The 22410-nt window shown below is 42.5% G+C and overlaps 1 protein-coding gene across 1 annotated transcript in view; it reads right to left on the bottom strand.

Annotated features, from left to right (window-relative positions):
• CNIH3 (cornichon family AMPA receptor auxiliary protein 3) overlaps positions 1-22410 on the bottom strand; it is an 831126-nt gene that overhangs the window by 186922 nt on the left and 621794 nt on the right. Inside the window, exon 4 of the mRNA XM_086925137.1 lies at positions 787-899. Within this exon, the coding sequence (XP_086781263.1) occupies positions 787-899 (113 nt within the window). The remainder of the gene's footprint in view (positions 1-786; positions 900-22410) is intronic.

The raw sequence follows: 22410 nt of genomic DNA, 5'->3' as shown, positions 1-22410 counted from the left end.
CCTACAATATTTTTTTTACTTTCGTTAGGAGCACCCTGTTTCTCCATTTAGAAAATCTTTGAAAAGTTCTCGATTGCTCATCTGATGGGTACAAAACTGCTTGGTAATGATTTGATGAGGTGCAGTGTGAGCCTACTGAATAGTAGGAGATCAATTTAGAATAAACTAGCTAAACAAGTCAATCCTGATCATTCCTTTTGTTGTCCTGAGGGCCACGCACTACCTCTCTGCAGTGTGTTCTTATCTACTGGTCCACCATGCCCCAACATTAATTGTTCTCTGCCTTTTCTTTACATCCTATCTAGACTGCCTACATACCTCACTTGATTCCACAAAACTGTATGGTCTTTACCAAAAACATCATAGACTAGAAGAGCTCTCTTACTAGTAACATCAATTATTCAGAATTAGGACTTTGTACTCATTAGTTTTCTTACTTCACCTTCCTGTTTATTTCGGCGAGGTTAACTACATTCTGTCTATGTAGCATCTATGATATATTATCTTAATTCTCGATACCTTTAATAACTGTTGTTCCATCTGCATTGTGTCAAATTAAGTATTTTGATAAAAAAAGAGTTTGACATAAAACAGGGAGAGATATGTTAGGGAATGTTACTATTATCAAGAATCCATGCTTTTTTAAATAATGTAATTTACATTGAATACAAAGTGCAAAAATGTACTCAAAAATCCATGTGAATGTCATTGTGAATCTATGTCATTTTCCTTATTGGATATGCTACTCCCCTACTTGAATCCACAGGAGAGCAAAGTTCCACTTACCTCCATAAGTGATAGAAAAGTAGCGGTGCATTCAATCCCAATGTCAGCCATTCTTCTGCACATAAGAACATTATACAGAAAAGACTGTGTATTGAATATTCAGGAAGCACCAGCTGAATGAGAAGAAACAAAATAGAAATGAGCACACATGAGGCAATAATAAACTTTCTGTGGCATAACAATATCAAGACCAACGGTCAAGAAATGAGAAAACCAAGGGAAATAAAATGTAATCACAAAATTGCAGTGGTCTCTCTAAGTGCATGTGAAGTTCTGGGACCATGCTATTATGTTTATGGACAACACATGGCTTTTTAATGGCCAATTTAAAATGACCAAGGGTTGCCCCTGTTATTAAGCCGACATTTGAGCAAGAGTCTTCTTCTCTCCACTTCACAGTTACCTGAGTATAAGGATGCAGCATCTGTGATTTAGGACTCTAGTCATCAATTATCCAACTGATGACTGGCACTTTACTGCAGCTCATGACAAGACCTTGCTGCTCTTGTGGGAATTTCATTTAGCACTAAGAGGTAATATCAGCCAACGGTACGTACACTGGCTGCATTCAATTCCATTATTGTTAACTCATCTGTTCCAACTCAGCCTTGGCCACACCCCAAAAGGGCAGACCAGCCTTTTTCATTGGCCACTTCCCCTCTGAGTGAAACCATATGCAAACCCAGACTAGTTTGGCCGTTGTTGGGCCTCTGCAAGCAATTAAAACAACATAGAACCGTTTTACAAAAAAATAAAGGAATTAGGTTAACATCAGCTGGAAGTAAATGGTCTTCACCAAACCACAAACATGCCTTCTTAATAAATTATAAAAGAAAGCCACAGCGCTAAAAGAGTCTCTGATTAGGGCGACTTCCAGGCACCTAGTATACCACTGCCTTCAGCAGGAGATACACCAGTACCTAATACTGCCTTATCTCTGGTAGGGTAAAAGCCAGGAACTGGAAACAATATCCATACTGACATGGAATGAGGTGGCCACCTATGCCCCTTAATATTTTCGTAGGATTACAACATAGCTTCATGCCATCTGGCCACCCCTATTGCAATCCTGGAAGTGTATTTTGTAATTCATTTTCATCAGATTTGCCAGAACTATATATTCCTCTACTACCATTTGGCAGAGGGACTTTTTCTATTTTTTGTGGGCAAATACCTAGTACCACTTCCAGAACTGACACGTCCTTCGCCTATTGGGCAGGTGAGAATAGGGGTTTATCAAGGCTTCAAAAGAAAAGTCCATGAAGAGTGTTTTTTCCTTTGAACAGGTAGGGTGCATGTGAAACCGATGAGTGAAGGATGGGCTCCTTCTAATATGGTGCCTTGCAGTCTGGCCCTGACGTCTGTGCAGTGCTTAATTTGACCATGGGGCTTTCTGGACTCCACACCACACTTAGAGGTCGATTATGATGGTGGACGGATTGCCTCCGCAGGGCTGGCGGGGGCAATCCGTCTGCCATTCTCCCTGCAATGACCCCCTGCCACATTAGAATGGCTGGGGGGTCCGCGGCGGACGGCAAGACAGTCCGCCGCTTTTCCGCCGGTCGCCTTTCGCGACTGGCGGAAAAAGTGCTCACATATGGTGGCGGTGTCTGCGAGACACCGCCAACGGCATACGGTCTTTTCTTTGGGGGCCCGTTGTGGGCCCCTAGGGTGAAGGGGGGTGGGGGGTTCACATGGGGGGTACCTATGGTACCCCTCTGCAGTTGCATGCACAATGCGGCAGGCACCGCGCGGTGCCTGCCGCTTTGTGCATGCAAATGGACAGCATGCATTTTTAACTTTGCTGCGGGTGCTGTCTAAAGCAGCACCCGCCGCAATGCTAAATATAAGGGATGTGACTGCTAGGGTGGTGGTCACATCCTAATTCCAACGGAGGGAACGCCGCTGCCCCTGGGGACGGTCCCTCCACCTCGATGGTGGCGGACAGACGCAGGTCCGTCCGCCATCATAATCGACCTCATAATTTCCAGCACCGGCACTTTTGACAGTCTGCCACATGGTGGCACCATCTGCCTAATTTAGGTATTAGCGTAATAACAACTGTTTATTAATTTAATTTACAATGACTAATACCTGCCTCCCAAGCCATTCTTATAGCTTTGGGGGCCTGGAATAGTCCGAATTGTCACACTTGTAATGGTGTGATGGTAAGTTGTTGTGTTGGCAATGTCATAGGCAGCGCTGGCATGGGCAAAGGATGGTGCAAGCTGTAGAGTCCTCATTACAAAGGCCCTGGCACTAATTGTTTTACAAATTAAGCAATGCATCTCTGTTGTTGTCAGCTCACAAGATACAGAGGCAACTTGCCAAAGGCAAACCTAGGACCTCTTAAGGCCTTTCCCTTTGAAGTCTTGAAAACGCTCTATGCTCACCAGCCGAAGGGGCGAAACACGTGTCGAGTGAGCCTGATTTGGAAGAATCCACATAAACATATGTAAAACTGGTTGATTGCATCGTCTGCAATATATTGAAATTTCTACAGTGAAGCAGTGGACCGATTATAAAGGTATACGTGGAATGATGGCAGATGCTTTACATCCACATGTAATATCTCATAAAAACACAGGCACTAGCATTAAACTCAGGGGCAAAGTCCCCCTAGTCTTTAATAATACTATGTATAACTGTACCAAAAGCTCTTTACCTAAACAAAGGACGACAATGGGGCTTCTTTCAGCTAAGGATTTTCACAAGACTGCTCTTACCAGAATGTATTATGTTGTTAGATGAATGGCCATACAGGAAAAATAGGGTTCTAATAATATGGAGCAAGATGGTAAGTGCATTTGCAGGTCTAAGATAGGCCTCAGAATGATATGCAGACTTGGAACTTAAGTTGCACATAAGAAGAACAATTACCCAAATGCTTCGGAGGTTTTCTGTATAAGGAACACTAATTCAAGAGAACTTTCCAGGTCATACAATATTGCAAATATGCACACTTCAAAATGCGTTGCGGTGATCGAAGCAAATTATAAATCCTAAATGCATCATAACGCAAAGGACTGTGTATTGTTTTCAGAGGACCAGAATGAATAAAATAAAGGTACCTTGTAGGCAGTGCTTGAAATGGAAACATTGAAGTACAGGTGCTCTGTAGCAGAGCACCTGCTTGTTTCTGAGAAGTGCAGGTACTCTTCAATTAAAAGTATTAAGCCTCTCTTGAGAAGTGCCAGTACTCTCCCTCTCAAAATAAAAAAGTGCTGGTACTCCATACCGGACAGTACCGGCCCACTTAAAGCACTGCTTGTAGGGACAGAAACAACACCTATTTTTTTGCAGCCCCACCGCTCTGGTTACTCACACTGCTGCCAACATTGCGCGCCAAACTCCCTCTTCTGCACACAGCCAAGCAGAACAGTGAGCCACAAGTCCTCACCATGACACGGAAGATGTACTACGGCAGACACTCAAAGTGCACAACAGTTTGGCAACGAATGGAAATGGAGAAAACAGTGAAAACTACTCCCACAAAAAAGTGCTTTGGAAGAAACTAGGTTCACCAACAGAAATTGTTCATAAAGCACTCAAAAAGTAAGAGACACATTTCATCAGTATCATCCACTGTTAGTACTTTCATATGAATATCTATATAGCTCACTCTAACACAGTGTAAGGAATCTCAGTTAATTTCATGGGGCCGGATGTAGGTCGGTCGGTAACCGCCGAAAATCGGTATTTTCGGCCGTTACCGACCGAGATTTACAAAATGATATGTAGGGCCACATATTTTACAGATTCGGTAAATTTACCGATCGGTAAATTTACCAAATCTGTAAAATACCGAATCGGTATTTTTACCGATTCGGTAACAATGAGATGTAGGTGGGACTCTTCTGAGTCCCACAAGCCTTACAGAATCGGTATTTTACCATGAAATCCAACTTCATGGTAAAATACCGATTCCGGTGTGCATGCACATGTGTGCATGCACACCTGTGCCATATGACAGGCAGACCTGCCCTTAGGGCAGGTATGCCTGCCACATGGCCCCCGAATCTTTTTTGGGGGTGCTAGAGGGTGTCAAAGTGACACCCCCTGCACCCTTGTCAAAATCGGTATTTGCCGATTCGGTAAATACCGACCGGTAATGCCCCATTCATTCCTATGGGCTTCAAAGCCCATAGGAATGAATGGGGCATTACCGGTCAGTATTTACCGAATCGGTAAATACAGATATTTACCGATTCGGTAAAAGGAACATCTGGATGTTCCTACATATCCACCCCTAAGATTTACCGATTTTTAATTACCGAATCGGTAGAATTCGGTAATTAAAATTCGGTAAATCTATTTTACCTACATCTGGTCTCAAATTACATAATGAGTTGTTGTAGAAAATGTGATGTAGAGGTGCTTTTCTTGCTGATTTAGAAAGCAAGAACAAGCAAACCCTGTTTTGTGGCTGCCTCTGCACCAACCCTCTCAATGCATTAGAGCAGATAAGGGCTTAACGGTTTTCATTTTATTTCAACAGAGGAGTCGCATGTGGGCACCATGTGATGCAGCTCCTGTTGATGGAAAACATGCTGAGGGAGGATTGGCACTTTTAGACCCTAATCGGGGAGAAAATCTCGGTCTACTGAGATTTTGAATACTAAAGGAGCAGTCCTGTATATTTTAGTATTTACTTTTTTTTAGTTTTATATAGTGCATTCTAGACCAGAATGTATCACAGCGCTTTACACAAGTACCACTTGTGTTACAGACAGACACATTCATTTTTTTGTTAGACACAGGGAGATTAAGTGTTTTGCCCAGAATCACAGGATGTTGAGCATCCCTGCCGAGACTGGAACCCACTTCTGCAAATTAGAGGTCGACCGCCCCAGCCGTTAGGCTACATCCTCTCCCCTCCTCCACCTTCCTAGCAGCCATTGATTTTTGATACAGTGATACTCATTGCGGCTAAGGAAAGGGCATGGGCACCATTCGTATTACTTATCATTTGATATTTATTTATTTTATTAAAATGTTCAAGACACAGGATCAAATAAATCACAGATACAAATAGGGACAGTTCATTTAAAGCTTTCATACAGTTTTATTTGTCTGAGATTGGAACCTCTAATTAAATTATCAGCACTCAAAACATTGCAAAGTGCAGTACGCCAAATTATAGGGTGATATGTTAGTATACAAATATCTTTGGCCATTTTAAACCCACCACACATAGCAGAAATGAAACTAAGCAACATACATTATCACAGTGCTAAAAGCCTTGGAAGGTCATAGACTGAGGTAAATTTCTATATAGGCAATCCACATCGTTACAAAATGAGTTGCAAAGGCATAACCCGTTATAAAAGGCATTTGATCAGTGTCTGGAGATAAAATAAACTTTCATCAGTATGCACCAGTCATACAATTTGCATTATGCCATGTGGTGTAGATCAGAAAATATCTGGAGACTATAACTTTTATAAAATACATTAATTAAAGTGCAATGAGACAGATCTTAACAATCAACATTAAGTCTAATAATGTTCTAGACTCAAAACATTGTTGTTTGGGCAATCTTAATCCATTCTTCTAGAGCAATTGCAACATTAAATGATCTCAGAGAAACTACAATCAAAAGTGATCTTATTCTTGTAAAATAGTGATCCTTTCAAAATATTGAGGGACATATTTATTCCTCTCAGTTAAAAAAGACCACAGTTTAAAGGAAAGGCACAAATATCATATCTTACACTTAAATACAATGGCCCTCCTCAGCAACAATTTTAGCTCTAAAATCATTCATTTGCCATGAGGGATCAATCCCAACGCTAATTCTTAGAATTTTCTCTCATATCTCTGACTAGTAAGGGAAAATATCATCCACTCTTATCCAGTGGCAAAAATCTTTAATGGAACATTTGGATGACATGTAATCTATCACAATTCCTACTCATTTCTACAACTTTTTCCTTAATCATTTGTTTGATCCTGGTCATTGAACTCAGTTCTCCCAAGTCTAAAATACTAATCTCAATATAGGAATTGGAAGCAGGTCTGTACTTCCTTTCATAGTATATCCAATGCTCCTAGTACTACCTGCAAGATAATAATGTCAAGTTTCTCATTTGCCAAAGCACGTTCTAAGGAACATAGGTAACATAAAGACCGTGAAATAGCTAACAATTTCCATGATGGTAAATCCAATTCCAGTCTCAACGCATAAATAATAGAAACAGAGGGTATCAACAACAATCTGTTCAAGCAAGTATTTTAGACACTTTCCCAGTCCCCTCCGGAGTCTAAGGCTAGTTACTCAGCTCCATAAAAGGGTTGGGGAACCTGTTTGCCAAGGGTAGCTTTTCTTAAAGGTTCCCAAGAATAACTGCCATAATTGATATCTAACTTTTTAACCAATTGATCGTTGCTAAAAGTGAGGTTTTCAAGACCAAAAATTCTTATCCCAACTTAGATTTTCACTAAAATGAAGTCCTAAATATGTATTAACCTATTTTTCCTCCTAATGGGTTTCTTGAAGAAATAATGAGAACTTGTCTGATCTTATAGAAAAAAAAATCATGGTTCTGGTCTTTGAAACATTACCAGTTAGACACTTAATTGAGCAATAGTCACAAAGAGCCTTGATTTTCCTTTCCATGCCGACTGGAGTGTAGTCCATCAAAGTTAAATCATTGACATACCTAAGACAAGGCTTTTGATCATTACCAGTTTTAGGTTAAAAAGGATTGGTCTCTGCAACAAATCTTGTGAAATCCGCAAGAAATAAGCAAAAATGGAAGCAGGCTAAAGCACAACCCTGTCTAAAAAACACCTTCTATAGGAAACATTGACCTGAGCCCAATTCTGTGTATGGAGAAGCAGAAGCAATATTAGAAGTCCTTTTGGGTCGTATAAGCTTAAAGTTTCTTCATAAAATCTTCCAATCAACTAAATGAAAGGCTGCATGTAGATCCACAAAATAGCAGTAATGTTTTCCCACTGTCTCAATGGATCTTCCAAGGCCAAAGCACATAATAGTGATCAATAGCTGAGCAATTCAGTCGTAAATCACCTTATACCCTCCGAATAATACTCTCCTCTAGAGACCATTTTTGAAGTTCTTGCAAATATCTTGGAGGTAAATTAATTTATAATTAGCAGGATCATTTTGGTCTTCTTTTTAACAAATCATCTTTCAATGGCTCCTTTCCAAGAGTATGGAATTACTTTATTATTCATCACCCATTTGACGAAGAGCCTTAATAGGTGGGCCCATCTTAATGGATCATGTTTAAATGTAACTGCCTATTGAATATGGACCATAATTTCTTGGCACTTCCTAGAAAAAACTAATATGCATTTCTACCTAACAAGAATTATAATAATTGTGTTTCTTAAAGGACAAGTGTTTGATAATTTTTTTACAGTTCTTAACTATTTTATGATGAAATGTATTAAATGTTTTTCTAAAATTCAAAAATTCAAACATTTTGTGATGCTGAGGCTCAGTTTAACTTTAACCAGGTAAAGCAGTAACTTACTTGTCTTTTCTCTCTAGAAGGGTGGAATGCTACCCCCGCGGCGGGGGTAGTATTCCAAAGTGTTTGACACCTTACACGACATGTTTTGATAAAGCCAAACAAAAGTTAGCATTAACCGCGAGGATTATAATGCACTTAAGAGTATATGGTATGGCTATATCATAGAACAGCTATAAGGAGATGGTTACGAAAGCTGCAGAGGGGCTCAGCTCATGCCAGAGCACCCTCTCACATAAAACCAAGCACTCTGCCTCCAGAATTGTCGAGGCCTACCATAGGAGTGGCTTATAGGTGTATATGTGTCTATATATAAAGGTAGATATAGGTATACTATATCTAAGTAAGGGGTGATTACACCACCTTACCCAGGCTGTTTGAACAGACCTGTGGTGTCAGTTTGGAAGGCAAACTAGGGGTGACACAATACATGCTGCAGCTCCTGGTAGGCCTAGGGTGCCCCAATGCCCTGGGGACCTATGGTACACTATACAGGGGCTCACAAGGGTGACCCAGTAACCAATCTGGTATGTACCTAAAGTACATGGTATCAATTTAGAGAGAGAACAGCTGGGCTGTAGGTCTGATTAGCAGGCCTACAGCCACATTAAAGTCGAAAAACCAGAGAATCACAGCAAAAAGTGGGGGTGACCATTGGAAGCAGACCCTACTCTTATACACAACCCCCTCCCCCCAAATGCAGGGACCTTAAACTAACCTTGATGAGTTGAGTCTTCATGTTCTACCTGGAAATATCTGGAGAGTCCATCTGCATTGGCATGGTCAGTCCCAGGTCTATGCTCCACTGGAAAGTCCATCCCCTGTAGGGAAATGGACCACCTAAGCAGTTTGGGATTTTCACCCTTCATCTGATTTAGCCACAAGACGGGTTTATGGTCTGTCTGAATCATCTTGAAGTGAGTACCAAACAAGTATGGTCTCAGCTTCTTCAGGGCCCAAACCACAGCAAAGGCCTCCCTCTTAATAGCTGACCAACGTTTCTCTCTAGGGGTCAGCCTTCTGCTAATAAAAGCCACTGGCTGGTCTTGACCATCTTTATTCAGTTGTGAAAGCACAGCACCTACCCCCAACTCAGAAGCATCTGTTTGGATAATGAATTCCTTGGAGTAGCCTGGACCTTGCAGAATAGGAGCAGTGCACATGGCCTGCTTCAGGTCATCAAATGTCTTTTGACAGCTGACTGTCCACTGAACGTTCTTTGGCATTTTCTTGGAAGTTAAGTTATTCAGGGGTGTCACTATGGAACTATACCCCTTGACAAATTTCCTGTAATACCCAGTCAGGCCCAAGAACGCTCTGACCTGAGTCTGGGTGGTTGGAGCAGTCCAGTCCATTATGGTCTGGATTTTGCTCTGCAATGGTTGAACCTGGCCTCCACCTACAAGGTGGACCAGGTATTCAACCTGACTCTGCCCTTTCTGGCACTTGGTAGCCTTAATAGTTAGGCCTGCCTTCTGCAGGGCCTCCAAAACATTCTTCAGGTGGATCAGGTGATCTTCCCAAGTGGAACTAAGGACCGCAATATCATCTAGATAAGCTGCACAGTAGTCGTCCAGACCTGAGAGGACTTGGTTCACCAACCTTTGGAATGTGGCAGGTGCATTTTTCAGACCGAAGGGCATCACCACAAATTGATAATGCCCACCAGGGGTTGAAAATGCTGTCTTTGGATTTGCATCATCAGCTAGTCTGATCTGCCAGTAGCCAGCTGTCAGGTCAAATGTACTCACAAACTTGGCAGATGCCAATCTGTCAATGAGTTCATCTGCCCTAGGTATTGGATGGGCATCTGTCCTAGTGACAGCATTGAGGCCTCTGTAATCCACACTAAACCTAATCTCTCTCTTACCATCTTGGGTGTGAGGTTTAGGCACCAGGACTACTGGACTGGCCCAATGGCTCTCTGAGGGCTCAATGACTCCCAAATCCAACATCTTTTGGACCTCTGTCCTGATACAGTCCCTGACATGATCAGGTTGCCTGTAAATCTTAACTTTTACAGGACGATTGTCCCTAGTGTCCACTTCATGAGTGCACCAGGTAGTCTGACTTGGAGTCAGGGAAAACATATGTCTGTAGGACTGTAGAACTTGTCTGCAGTCCTGTTGCTGTTGGTCAGTGAGGCTGCCTGCCAAGGCTACACCATCAACTGAACCATCATCAGGGTTCTGAGAAAGCAGGTCTGGGAGAGGGTCGCTCTCTTCCTCCTGTCCCTCATCTGTAGCCATGAGCAAGCCATGTCTGCCCTGTCAATATATGGCTTGAACCTGTTGACATGAAGCCCCCTGTGGGGGCTCCTGGGAGTTCCAAGGTCAACCAAATAGGTGACTTCTCCCTTCTGCTCAACAATAGTGTGGGGTTCACTCCACTTGTCTAGGAGAGCTGCTGGGGCCACAGGCTCCAACACCCATACTTTCTGTCCTGGCTGGTAAACAGTCAGCACAGCCTTTTGGTCATGCCAGGCCTTTTGCAATTCCTGACAAGCCTCAAGGTTTTTGGATGCCTTTTTCATGTACGCGGCCACCCTGGAGCGGAGACCAAGTACGTAGTCCACAATGTCTTGTTTGGGAGGTTTAAAAGGTAACTCCCATCCATCCTTCACCAGACACAGGGGTCCTCCTCTTACAGGATGCCCAAACAGAAGGGCTGTAGCCAATCTCCTTCTGTGGAACCTCTCTGTAAGCAAACAAAGGGCAGGGCAGCAGGATGTCCCAACTCCGCCTAAGCTTTTCAGGGAGACCCTTAATCATGCCCTTTAAGGTCTTGTTGAATCTCTCCACTAGACCATTGCACTGTGGATGATAGGGTGTGGTGAACTTGTAGTTCACTCCACACTCCTTCCACATAGAAGTCAAATATCCAGACATAAAGTTTGCACCTCTGTCTGAGACAACCTCCTTCAGAAAGCCCACTCTTGAGAAAACTCCCAGGAAGGCTCTTGCCACAACAGGTGCTGTTGTGGTCCTTAGGGGAATAGCTTCTGGGTATCTGGTGGCATGATCCACTACCACCAGAATAAACCTGTGCCCGGAGGCTGTTTGGGGGTCCATTGGTCCAACAATGTCAATCCCTACACGTTCAAAGGGAACAACCACCACAGGTAGTGGTATTAGGGGTCCTTTGTGGTGTCACCTGATTTGCCACTGGCTTGGCAGGTGACACAGGAGTGGCAAAACTCCTTGGTATCTTCTGACATATGAGGCCAGTGAAAGTGAGGAACACGCCTGTCCCAAGTATTGTTCTGGCCAAGATTTCCTGCAAGGGGAATATCATGGGCTAGTGTGAGAAGGAAGCCCCTGAAAGCCAAAGGTATGACCAATCGCCTGGAAGCTCAAGGCTTGGGTTCTCTAGCCTCTGAACACAGGAGCCCATCATCCCAATAGACTTTGTGGGTCCCACTAACATTCCTAGCAGCCTCAGCAGCAGCTTGCTGTCTGAGGTGTTCAAGAGAAGGGCAGTCTAACTGTGTCTGCCTCAGGTCTGCCCTGGAGGGTCCCCCTGTCCCAAGAAACTCAACCTGATCAGGCTCAAGCTCTTCTAGGACAATTTCCTCCTGGGTCTCACAATCAGCTTCCTGTGAATGCTGATCTTCTTCCTTAGGCAAGGAGGAAAGCACTGCCTTAACCCTACTTCTTCTCCTCCTGGTAGGCAATTGGTCCATTGTTCCAGAATCCAGTGCCAGTTCAGTTTTGCTATTTCTGACCTGTGGCCTAGTCACAGCAAGAAATGCTAATACATCCCCAGGTGAGGCACTCCGTGGGTGTTCAATCAAATGATTCAAAAGTTGTTGTCCAAATACTATTTATTATTCAATAGTTTTCATAAGGATTTTATCGGTGATATTAACATCATATCAGTCCAATATATATTTCTGATCCATTTAGAGTAGAAGATAAATGTGAACTCCTCCAATGCATTTCGGGCAAGATGCCCTTTGTCACGGAGTGTTCATGTCGCCCGAAATGCATTGGAGGAGTTCGCATTTATCTTCGACTCTAAATGGATCAGAAATATATATTGGACTGAAAACTATTGAATAATAAATAGTATTTGGACAACAACTTTTGAATCATTTGATTGAACACCCACGGAGTGCCTCACCTGGGGATGTATTAGCATTTCTATGCGTACACCACAAGTTCCTATGATCCATTGGTGTTTTGACGGAAACACCACCCACGAGTGCACCCAAACTCTTGAAAAATCTCCAGAACTGTATTCAAACCTGCAGTGCACCACCTACTTCCTTTTCTAGTCACAGCAAGGACATGTGCTGATATCCCCAACATTTCTGCATGGGTCCTATACTCCACTTCAGCCCAAGCTGAAGTATTCAGGTCATTTCCAAGCAAGCATTCTACAGGGAGGTCCTAGCTAACCACAAACTTTTTGAGGCCAGTTACCCCTCCCCAGGAGAAATTAACAATTGCCATACTGTGAGTGGTAGTTAAGCATGGGTGAATTTTGCGAATTCGCGATCTGTGAATTTGCGGATTTGCGAATTCCCGATTCTCAAAATTCGCGAACTTGTGCGAATTTTTTATTTTTGCATGTTCGCAGGGCGCTTGGCGTGTTCGCTGGGCGCTTTGCGTGTTCGCAGGTTTTTTTTGTGCGAGACCGCGATGCGCCCTCTGGTTCATCACTGCCACCCTCTCGTTTTTTGTGCCCTTCTGCCCTCTGCCCCACTCGTTTTTGTGCCATTCTGCCCCCTGCCCCACTCGTTGTTGTGCCCTTCTGCCCTCTGCCCCTCTCGTTGTTGTGTCTTTCTGCCCTCTGCCCCACTCGTTGCTGTGCCCTTCTGCCCTCTGCCCCACTCTGTGACCTTCTGCCCTCTGCCCCACTCCTGTTTTATTTTAGAATGGCGCCAGCAAGCTGCCAGCGCCATTCTAAAATAGTTACTAAGTTAGCTTCATCAGGAAGCACTAATAGATAAAATAAAGCAGGTGCTCGAGCACCTGCGTTTTATCTATTAGTGCTTCCTGTTGAAGCTAACTTAGTAACTATTTTAGAATGGTGCTGGCAGCTTGCCAGCGCCGTTCTAAAATAGTTACAAGCTTGAAGGTTGAACTTTTGCCCCCCGGATCCGTTCCGCTCGCGGATTCGCGGATTTTTGTCAAATTCGCGGGAATTCACGGATCGCGAATTTGCCGAAAATCCGCAAAATCCGCGAGCGGAGCGGATTTTGCGCCCATGCTTAGTGGTAGTGACATTGCTAGCATTGGTCACTAGGTAATTTTTACCTAGTATGGTCTGTCTAGGGTCCACAAAGTCAGGCGTCACCATTGTGACACTAGCACATGTGTCCCTGTAGGTCTGAGCCCCTTTGTCATTAATTAATGGAGTTTGTCTGTACTTGCCCAAATTATTGGGACTCAAAGTAGAGGACATACTTATGTCCCCATCACAGATCAAAACAGCTTGAATTGGTATTCTGACTAAGCCAGAATCCATCTCAGTTCCCAGGGTTAACCCTACTACACCCTTCTGTTGAGAACCACCACTTGGAGCTGAACTAGGGAGAACAGTTGCGTTAGGGGCAATGGTGGCTGGAGCTGCCTCCTTCTTTGTGCATTCACTGGTCCAGTGAGTAGTAACCTTACACATCTTGCACCATGGTTTCTTTGGGCCTTCTTTCTTTTTAAATTGTTGGGAACTCCCATTAGAAGCTTTTGGGGACCTTGAGAGGACTTCTGGTCTTTTGCTTTCTCCCCACCCTTTTGGTCTTGCTTCTTCTGATCACCACCTTGGTTCTGTACCTTCTGCTTCATCGTGGTTCAGACCCATTTGTCTGCCTTCTTTCCCAATTCTTAGGGAGAGGTCAGATCAAAGTCAACCAGGTGCCGAGGCAATAATTGGTTCTGACAGTTGTTAAGGATTTGTTCTCTCATAATCAAATTATACAATCCTGTATAGTCAGTGACTTTACTGCCCTATAACCAGCCCTCCAGAGCCTTAGTTGCACAATCTACAAAATTAGGCCAGTCCTGAGTCTGTGTCTTTTGGGGTATCCCTGAACAGCGCTCTGTACTGCTCAGTGGTTAGGCCAAACCCGTCTATCAATGCACTCTTCATGACATAGTAATTGTCAGCATCCTCTTCTCTTACAGTGAGGAGCTTGTCTCTACCTTTGTCTGCAAAGGAGAGCCACAAGATTGCTGCCCACGACTTTGGGGTACCTGTTGTACTTTGCAAGCCCTCTCCAAAGCAGCAATCCATTTGTGGATGTCATCCCCAATCTGATAGGGAAGAACAATCTTGTTCAGGTTTCTATGGTCATGAGACCTTTCCCTATCTCTAGGAATTTTGCTGCCACCAGTGGGCTCTAGTCCACTTAACTTTTTCTCTCTTTCAAGAGCCATGGTCTCTTTGGCAAGGGCAACTTCTTGCCTCTTGATCCTAAGCTTGACTTCTTTCATCCTAGCTTTGTGCTCTCTCCTCTGAGGGGAAGTCATCCTCCTCTGAGCAGAGGCACTGGACCCTACTGAGGAATCAGAATGCCCAGAGCCACTAGAAAGTGACCTGCGCCTTCTGTTTCCTGTGTTAGGACTACTGGGGTGAGTGGAGGGGGGCATCTCTTGGCCCTCTCCACCTCCAGATAGTCCTAGGTTGCCCAGGTCAGTTTCATCAACTGCATCCTGGTCATCATCCTCATCAGAGACAACTGGATCTTCCCCAGTTGTATTTTCCTCTGTTGAGAGCTGGCCCCCCTCTCTACCCCCTTGGCTACCTGGGTATGATGCATTCTCTACATCATGGGCCACTAATATATCTACCAGGTGGTTAAAGGTTGGACTCTGTCCTTGTCTCAACTTTCTGACTGCACACAGGCTTCTCAGTTCCTGAAAAGTTAATGAGTCATACTTAGAAGGCACCCTCTGGGTTTCTTCTTGAAGAGGTCCACTAGGGCCTGCTTCCAAGGACATTTTCTAGTGAGGTGTGGTGTGTGCACCTACCTACACTAAATGGTTTCCTACTAGAACCTCTCTAAGAGTTGCAGTCAGGGTGTGCTAAGCCCTTACCACCTACAACTACTAAGTTTAGTAGAACTTATGTATATAAGACTTGATTTATATGTACCTACAGGTACCTTGATATGATCTTTCCGATGATATTACAAGATTATTTGGTAAAACAAATTGCAAGCCTTTATCCCAACCGCTGCACACCAATGGGAGAAGTTAGCCTGGCATATGATGTCCACTAGTTCTAGTGAGCACCTTGCACCAGTCTATTCGATCCTTATTGATGGTGGTTGTAAAGTCAACTTTATAGAAAGCTATCCTAGTGGTAGCATGAACCAGCAGTCTTCAGGCTAAGATTTCAGTAGGCGAGTTAAGCAAGTTGTTTTACCATAAATAACCCCTTGAATACCAAATGAAAGAACACCACACAAAGTATATATGAAATATATATGTAGTTACTCTAAACACAACCCCTCTGCACTCTTTATGAGGTCAGAGGTAAAAATACAATACAAGTCACACAGTAACTATACGATAAGTTGCACAGTATACGTTATGCCCTAGGGGACTCACAAACCATATACTAAGAAAGTGGTATAAGTACCACGTGAGAGTTAGAAAGCAGGCCTGGGGCCTGTGGAATCGCTGGGACTACACTAAACAACCAAAGGTTAGGAAGTAGGGGGCCCACGGGAGAAGCGTGCAGTGTCTAAACACAGACTCGGGTTACCATTGACTTTCTATGGGAAACGAAGAAGTTACAAATATACAATTTAAGGACACTTCTGGATGGACTAGGATGGAACCCTTTTAAACTAGGACACTTAGAGAGTCAAGACCCAAGGGAGCACCGGAGTACTCGTGTTACCTCACCCAGGGAAGCCGGGTGCAAAGGTGTCTTTTCGTGTCAGGTTTTGTCGTCGTTTTCTATTGAGTGCTGCAAAGAAGTGCTGCAGGCGACCAGAGGAAAAGTGTCCGGGTGGATCCAAGGGTGGATCGGAGATGTGAAGAACCTGAAAGCAGAGGGGACAGAGTCTGGGTCACTAGCCAGTGACTAGGAAGGAACCAGGCGATGTCGGGTGCTTTAAGGTGAAGAAGGTGAATTTGTCTCTTCAGCCACGAGGTCCAGGAGGCATCGACGATGACCAGGCACTGAATTCGAGCTGTCCCACAATGGATCTAGATGACTGCAGTGTCAGTATCCGGATTGGACCCAACAAGCCTTGGCAACCGCAACCCATGCAGGATGTCGAGATTGGCTCTGTTCCAGACCAGCAAGGTCTGTGGCGCTTCTCCTCTTCAGAAAAGCTGGAGCAAACCCAGCGCAACAAGGAAAGTAAAGCAAATTCAAGATGGCGTCTTCAGGGGGCTCACTGGCCAACGGGCAAGGAACCGGGAAGACGCGTCAAGCTCAAATGCAAAGGCGGGGCCCACGGGACACTCGCGGAGTGTGGGGGCCTGGGCTTCAGTGCAAATGGTACTCAGGGCTGGGGCTTCTTGTACCCCAATGCACAAATTACTGAGGCGTCAGGAAAGGAGTGCAGGTAGCAAAATGCAGGATGTCTAAGATGTCCAGTCCCACGTCTCTCGTGTCCGCCACGGGTCTCAGCTTTGCTGGGGATGTGGATTGGGATCAGAGAAGTCTGGAAGTCTAATTCTTGAGTCACAGAGTCTTCGGGTTCTGACAGGAGCCTTGAAACTGCAGACCAGCGAAGTTGCTGTTGGTGCCTATTTGCACAGGGTGGTCACTCCTTGACCACAAGGGAGATGTCTTCCGTCTTCCATTCAGAATGGAATGCTGAAGGTCCATGATATATCTTTCAAAGATTCATCCAGGATAATCTAAAGTCCCAGGGAAACAGCTCCTATATTTATACTAAGGATGGGGGCTGGATTACCTGACTAGGTCCCTCCTATGGGTGGACCTGAGAAGGGGGTGGTTACACCCCTTTCCCTTTGTCCAGTTTCGCGCCAGAGTTGGGGCTGGAGTGCCCCAGCAATTGGTTTGAACTGGGCTATGCATGGAGCACCTTGTGTGCCCCAGGCAGTGTCTAGATGAATTCACTGAATGCATCCCTCCCTGGCCAAATCCACATAACCCCTGTCTGGGGCGGTGCTGGCACCTCGCTGGACAGGAAACCTATTGTCCAGGCCTCCCCTGCCGGAGTTTCATCCAGCAACAGGAGGTCAGACTCGTGTCTGTGGCTGCAGCATCCATTTTGTGATGCTGGGGCTCTGTTTAACTTTAACAGGATAAAGCAGTAACTTACATGTCTTTTCCCTCTAGAAGGGTGGAATGATACCCCCGCCACCAGAATTGGCGGGGGCATAGTATTCCAAAGTATTTGACACCTTACACAACATGTTTTGATAAAGCCAAACCAAAGTTAGCATTAACCGCAAGGATTATAATGCACTTAAGAATATATAGTATGGCTATATCATAAAACAGCTATAAGGAGATGGTTCTGAAAGCTGCAGAGGGGCTCAGCTCATGCCAGAGCACCCTCTCACATAAAACCAAGCACTCCGCCTCCAGGATTGTCGAGGCCTACCATAGGAGTGGCTTATAGGTGTATATGTGTCTACATATAATGGTAGATATAGGTATACTATATCTAAGTAAGGGGTGATTACGCCACCTTACCCAGGCTGTTTGAACAGACCTGTGGTGTCAGTTTGGAAGGCAAGCTAGAGGTGGCACAATACATGCTGCAGCCCCTGGTAGGCCTAGGGTGCACCTATGCCCTGGGTACCTATGGTACACTATACAGGGGCTCACAAAGGTGACCCAGTAACGAATCTGGTATGTACCTAAAGTACATGGTATCAATGTAGAGAGAGAACAGCTGGGCTGTGGGTCTGATTAGCAGGCCCACAGCCACATTACAGTCGAAAAACCAGAGAATCACAGCAAAAAGTGGAGGTGACCATAGGAAGCAGACCCTACTCTCCTACAGGCTACAACTCTCCCGAAAGTCCCTAGGTGGGTTTGACGTGTGGGTGATAGTGCAGAGAGCAAAAGTAAAGGAACGTGTGTTAAAACTACCTCATGGTGGCATTAAATCTACTTTATTGTGTCCACAATAGAAGGGTTAGATTTACTATTCCCACGCGAATCTAAGCAACAGTAGGGACAATATTGGAATTTGGAGTGGTTAGATTTACTATTCCCATTCCAGTGTAAGTAACAGTAAGGAAAGCATTGGACTTCTAAGAGGTTTGATTTACTATTCCCACTCTGGTCTAAGCAACATTTGCAAAAGCGTTGGACTTTAGGGCGTTGAATTTACTATTTCCACTACGCGAGTTCAAAACAGTTTATTGAAATTATGTGTAAAGACAAATAATAAAGACAATACATAAAATAATATTGTTTATCAAATATTACTTAGTAGAAAATGCAGAAATTACCAATAGGCATCCAAAAAAATTACAATGGGTATTACAACAGGCTTAATCAAGACAAAGATGGGATGGAAGGGGAAGATGAAGAAAGGGGTAACAAATAGAAAATTTATATCATAATATATCTATAGAGAGCTACTATAATAAAATTCAAAATATTCTATATAGTGTAAACTGAGAATCAGAGTTATAACTATAACATTAAGAGGATAAGTATACGTCAATAGGAATCCAAAAAGAATGATAAACAAAGGAATTATGGTTAATCCCATTCATAGATAATTGTGCACCTTTTCTAGTGAAAATAACCCAAGACCACCATGCATGAACAGATAACAAAGAAACATCTTTCCAACAGTAAGTGATAGATTTTAGTGCTGCTGAAATTAGAAAATTGAAAAGTTTGCATTCTAAATCACACAAATTTGAAGTTAAAAGCGCAGATTTACATATTATTAATTGATGAGAAATATCTGAATGAATAGTAGTAAAAATCTTTTTAATAATTGCCCATAGTTCAATCCAAAATTTAAAAATTAAGGGACAATCAAAAAGCATATGCTTGTGTGTGCCTGGGTGAGATTTGCAATGCCAACAATCTGTAGATGGAAGTAGTTTAGCTTTATACAAACGTAATGGAGTCCATAAACGATTATATAATATATAAGAATGTGTTTGATAAATTGAAACAGGAAACCAACCAGATATACTACTAAGCCAAATATCTTTCCACGAGTCCATGGATAAAGAAAGCGTAAGCTCAGTATTCCAAAAATTTGAAGTCATTTCTAAATTAGTTCCTAAAGTATCTGACAACTTTTTTATAAAGAATGGAAACCCCATGGGATTCTGTAGATACTGTTTGAATATAAATTGACAAATCTGCAGTAACATTAGAAGGAATAGTATTTGAAAAAGAGTCCAAAATAGAATCACATAAATATTGATATTTAAGAGAGTCGGAATAGTGTAAAACAAATTTAGCTTGGAGTTGATCAAAAGGAATAAATGTATTCGTGGAATATACATTTTTGAGGTAAAAAATACCGGCTTTAATCCATGAAGACCAGAAACTAATATTTCTATTTAATTTAATAACACTACTGTACCATAGTGATAATTCATCGGTAATATTCATGGGACAAAGAAAAATTTGATCAAGATCATGAAATAACATTTTAGAAGATTTTGATTATAGCTGAATTTTAGAGACATTAGTAGAATTACGCATACTCAACAAAGTAGGTAGCGGAAATGGAGTAACTAATGATTTCTCAATACAGAACCACGCAGGTGGATTGTGAAGAAATGATTTGTTAAACCATAACGAACTTTGTTGTAAAATAAAAGCTTAATGATAAAGAAAAAAGTCAGGGATACCAAAACCAGCATTACATTTAGGTACTTTCAACTTTTTATAACTAATACGAGGAGACTTGTTGCTTCACAAAAATTTTGACAAAAGTTTATCAACATCTCTATAAAATGATAGCGGAAGTTGTGTATGTAACATGGATAGAGTGTAAAGAAAATTGGGGGCAATAGTCATTTTAATAGTGTCCATTCTGCCCCACCAAGAACGATGTAATGGAGCCCATTTAGCCGTTTTAGTTTTAATATAGTTGAGAACAAAATCACAATTTAAATTTATTGTAGATTTTATGATAGCAGAAAATATAATCCCAAGATATTTAAATTTTTTTTTTTGCCAGATAATTTCCCGCATAGGAAGCATATCAGGAGTGCAATAAATATTTAAGGGGAAGAATTCTGTTTTATTGGTATTTAAAGTATATCCCGAAATTTTTGAACATTTGGTAATAATATCCATAAGTGAAGGGAAAGAGGATAAAGGGTCACTAACAAATAAGAGTACATCATCAGCATAGGCAAGGGTTTTAACATTAACATCCTTAATATTGATGCAAAAAAATACAATACCTCAGCACACCCTTCTCATTATTTCAGTAAATAGTAGTCTCAATATTACTTGACACAATTTTGGTAAACTCAGTGCCCTATATGATATAGTCCAGAAAATTAACTAGAGTCTTCAGAAAGATATGATAGTCCAGACAGGTCTCCTTGGATTGAAGTTTGTTTATTGTCATATATCACTGGAAGCAAGCAGCCACGCGCGTTTCGCCCGCAGGGCTTTTTCAAGGCTCGTAGTTTACTTCCTTCTAATGTGAAAGATCCGCGAAAATTATTTCCAGAAATCAGTATTTCAGAATCCAATCAGTCACACCTTGGGAAAATGGGTCTGCTTTTTGTTAATTCTTCTATATTGCGTTGAAACTATGTCCAATAGGAGGGAATATATTCATTTCCTTTCCGAGTAGGGGAGTTTGGACTGGATCGATTTGGGCGCGCTACACTGCTCCCGCTGATATCTGAGAGATTGTTTTTCTTGGATTTATCAAGATTCAAGAAATCATACCCATACCTTGGGATTTGATGCCATACTTATTGGGATTTTGGCTCCCTTACTCGGAAAGGAAATTAATATATTCCCTCCTATTGGACATAGTTTCAACGCAATATAGAAGAATTAACAAAAAGCAGACCCATTTTCCCAAGGTGTGACTGATTGGATTCGGAAATACTGATTTCTGGAAATAATTTTCGCGGATCTTTCACATTAGAAGGAAGTAAACTACGAGCCTTGAAAAAGCCCTGCGGGCGAAACGCGCGTGGCTGCTTGCTTCCAGTGATATATGACAATAAACAAACTTCAATCCAAGGAGACCTGTCTGGACTATCATATCTTTCTGAAGACTCTAGTTAATTTTCTGGACTATATCATATAGGGCACTGAGTTTACCAAAATTGTGTCAAGTAATATTGAGACTACTATTTACTGAAATAATGAGAAGGGTGTGCTGAGGTATTGTATTTTTTTGCATATGTGACCCAAGTTTCGCCTTTGGATCTTGGGAGGAAACGACACCTTGGTGGGTAGGTGTTATATACCTTAAGCACCCTTGCCGCAGTAGCAATTGCCTAATGACTGTTTTTCACGATTATATCTGGCATAACAAATTTAAGATGTGCGGCTCAATCTAAGCAAACCCATTCAATTGCTATATAATCCTTAATATTGATTCCTTTAAAATTCTCACATTTTCCTATAGAGGCCAGAAAAGGTTCACTGCCAATTACGAATAAAAGAGGAGAAAGAGGGCAGCCTTGTCTTGTACCTCTAAAAAGCGAGAATTGATATGAGATTTGGCCATTAATAAACAAGCGAGCTGTAGGGGCATTATATAAAGCTGAAATCATGCATATAAAAATATCTCCAAAATTAAATGATGATAATGTATGGAATAAAAATTGCCAATGAATTTTATCACATGCCTTCGCAGCATCTAAGGCTAAAAATACCAGAAGGTAAAGTTAAAGTATGGCTTTGTTCAATAATGTGAAGCAAATTTCTTTTATTATTAGCGGAATGTCTATTTTTCATAAAACCAGATTGGTCTGGATGTATAATAGAATCTAATATGGGTCCTAACCTAGTCGCAAGGATTTTAGCATATAACGTACAATCCGGATTAATTAAGGAAATTGGACGATAATTAGAAACTAGAGTTTTTGTGGTTTTATCTAGGACCCTAATTAAATATTTCATAATAGCCAATGCAAACCAAATGCGGCAAGGCTACTTCCTTAGACTCCTAGAAAGCAAAACGAGTTCTTACAACATACCAAACCTCCAGCAACCTGGGAATTCC

Source organism: Lissotriton vulgaris, chromosome 6, assembly GCF_964263255.1.
Source record: "Lissotriton vulgaris chromosome 6, aLisVul1.2, whole genome shotgun sequence".
NCBI classification, from domain to species: Eukaryota; Metazoa; Chordata; class Amphibia; order Caudata; family Salamandridae; genus Lissotriton; species Lissotriton vulgaris.
The sequence above is the reverse complement of the archived record's forward strand: the minus strand, read 5'-3'. Positions and strand labels throughout refer to the sequence as shown.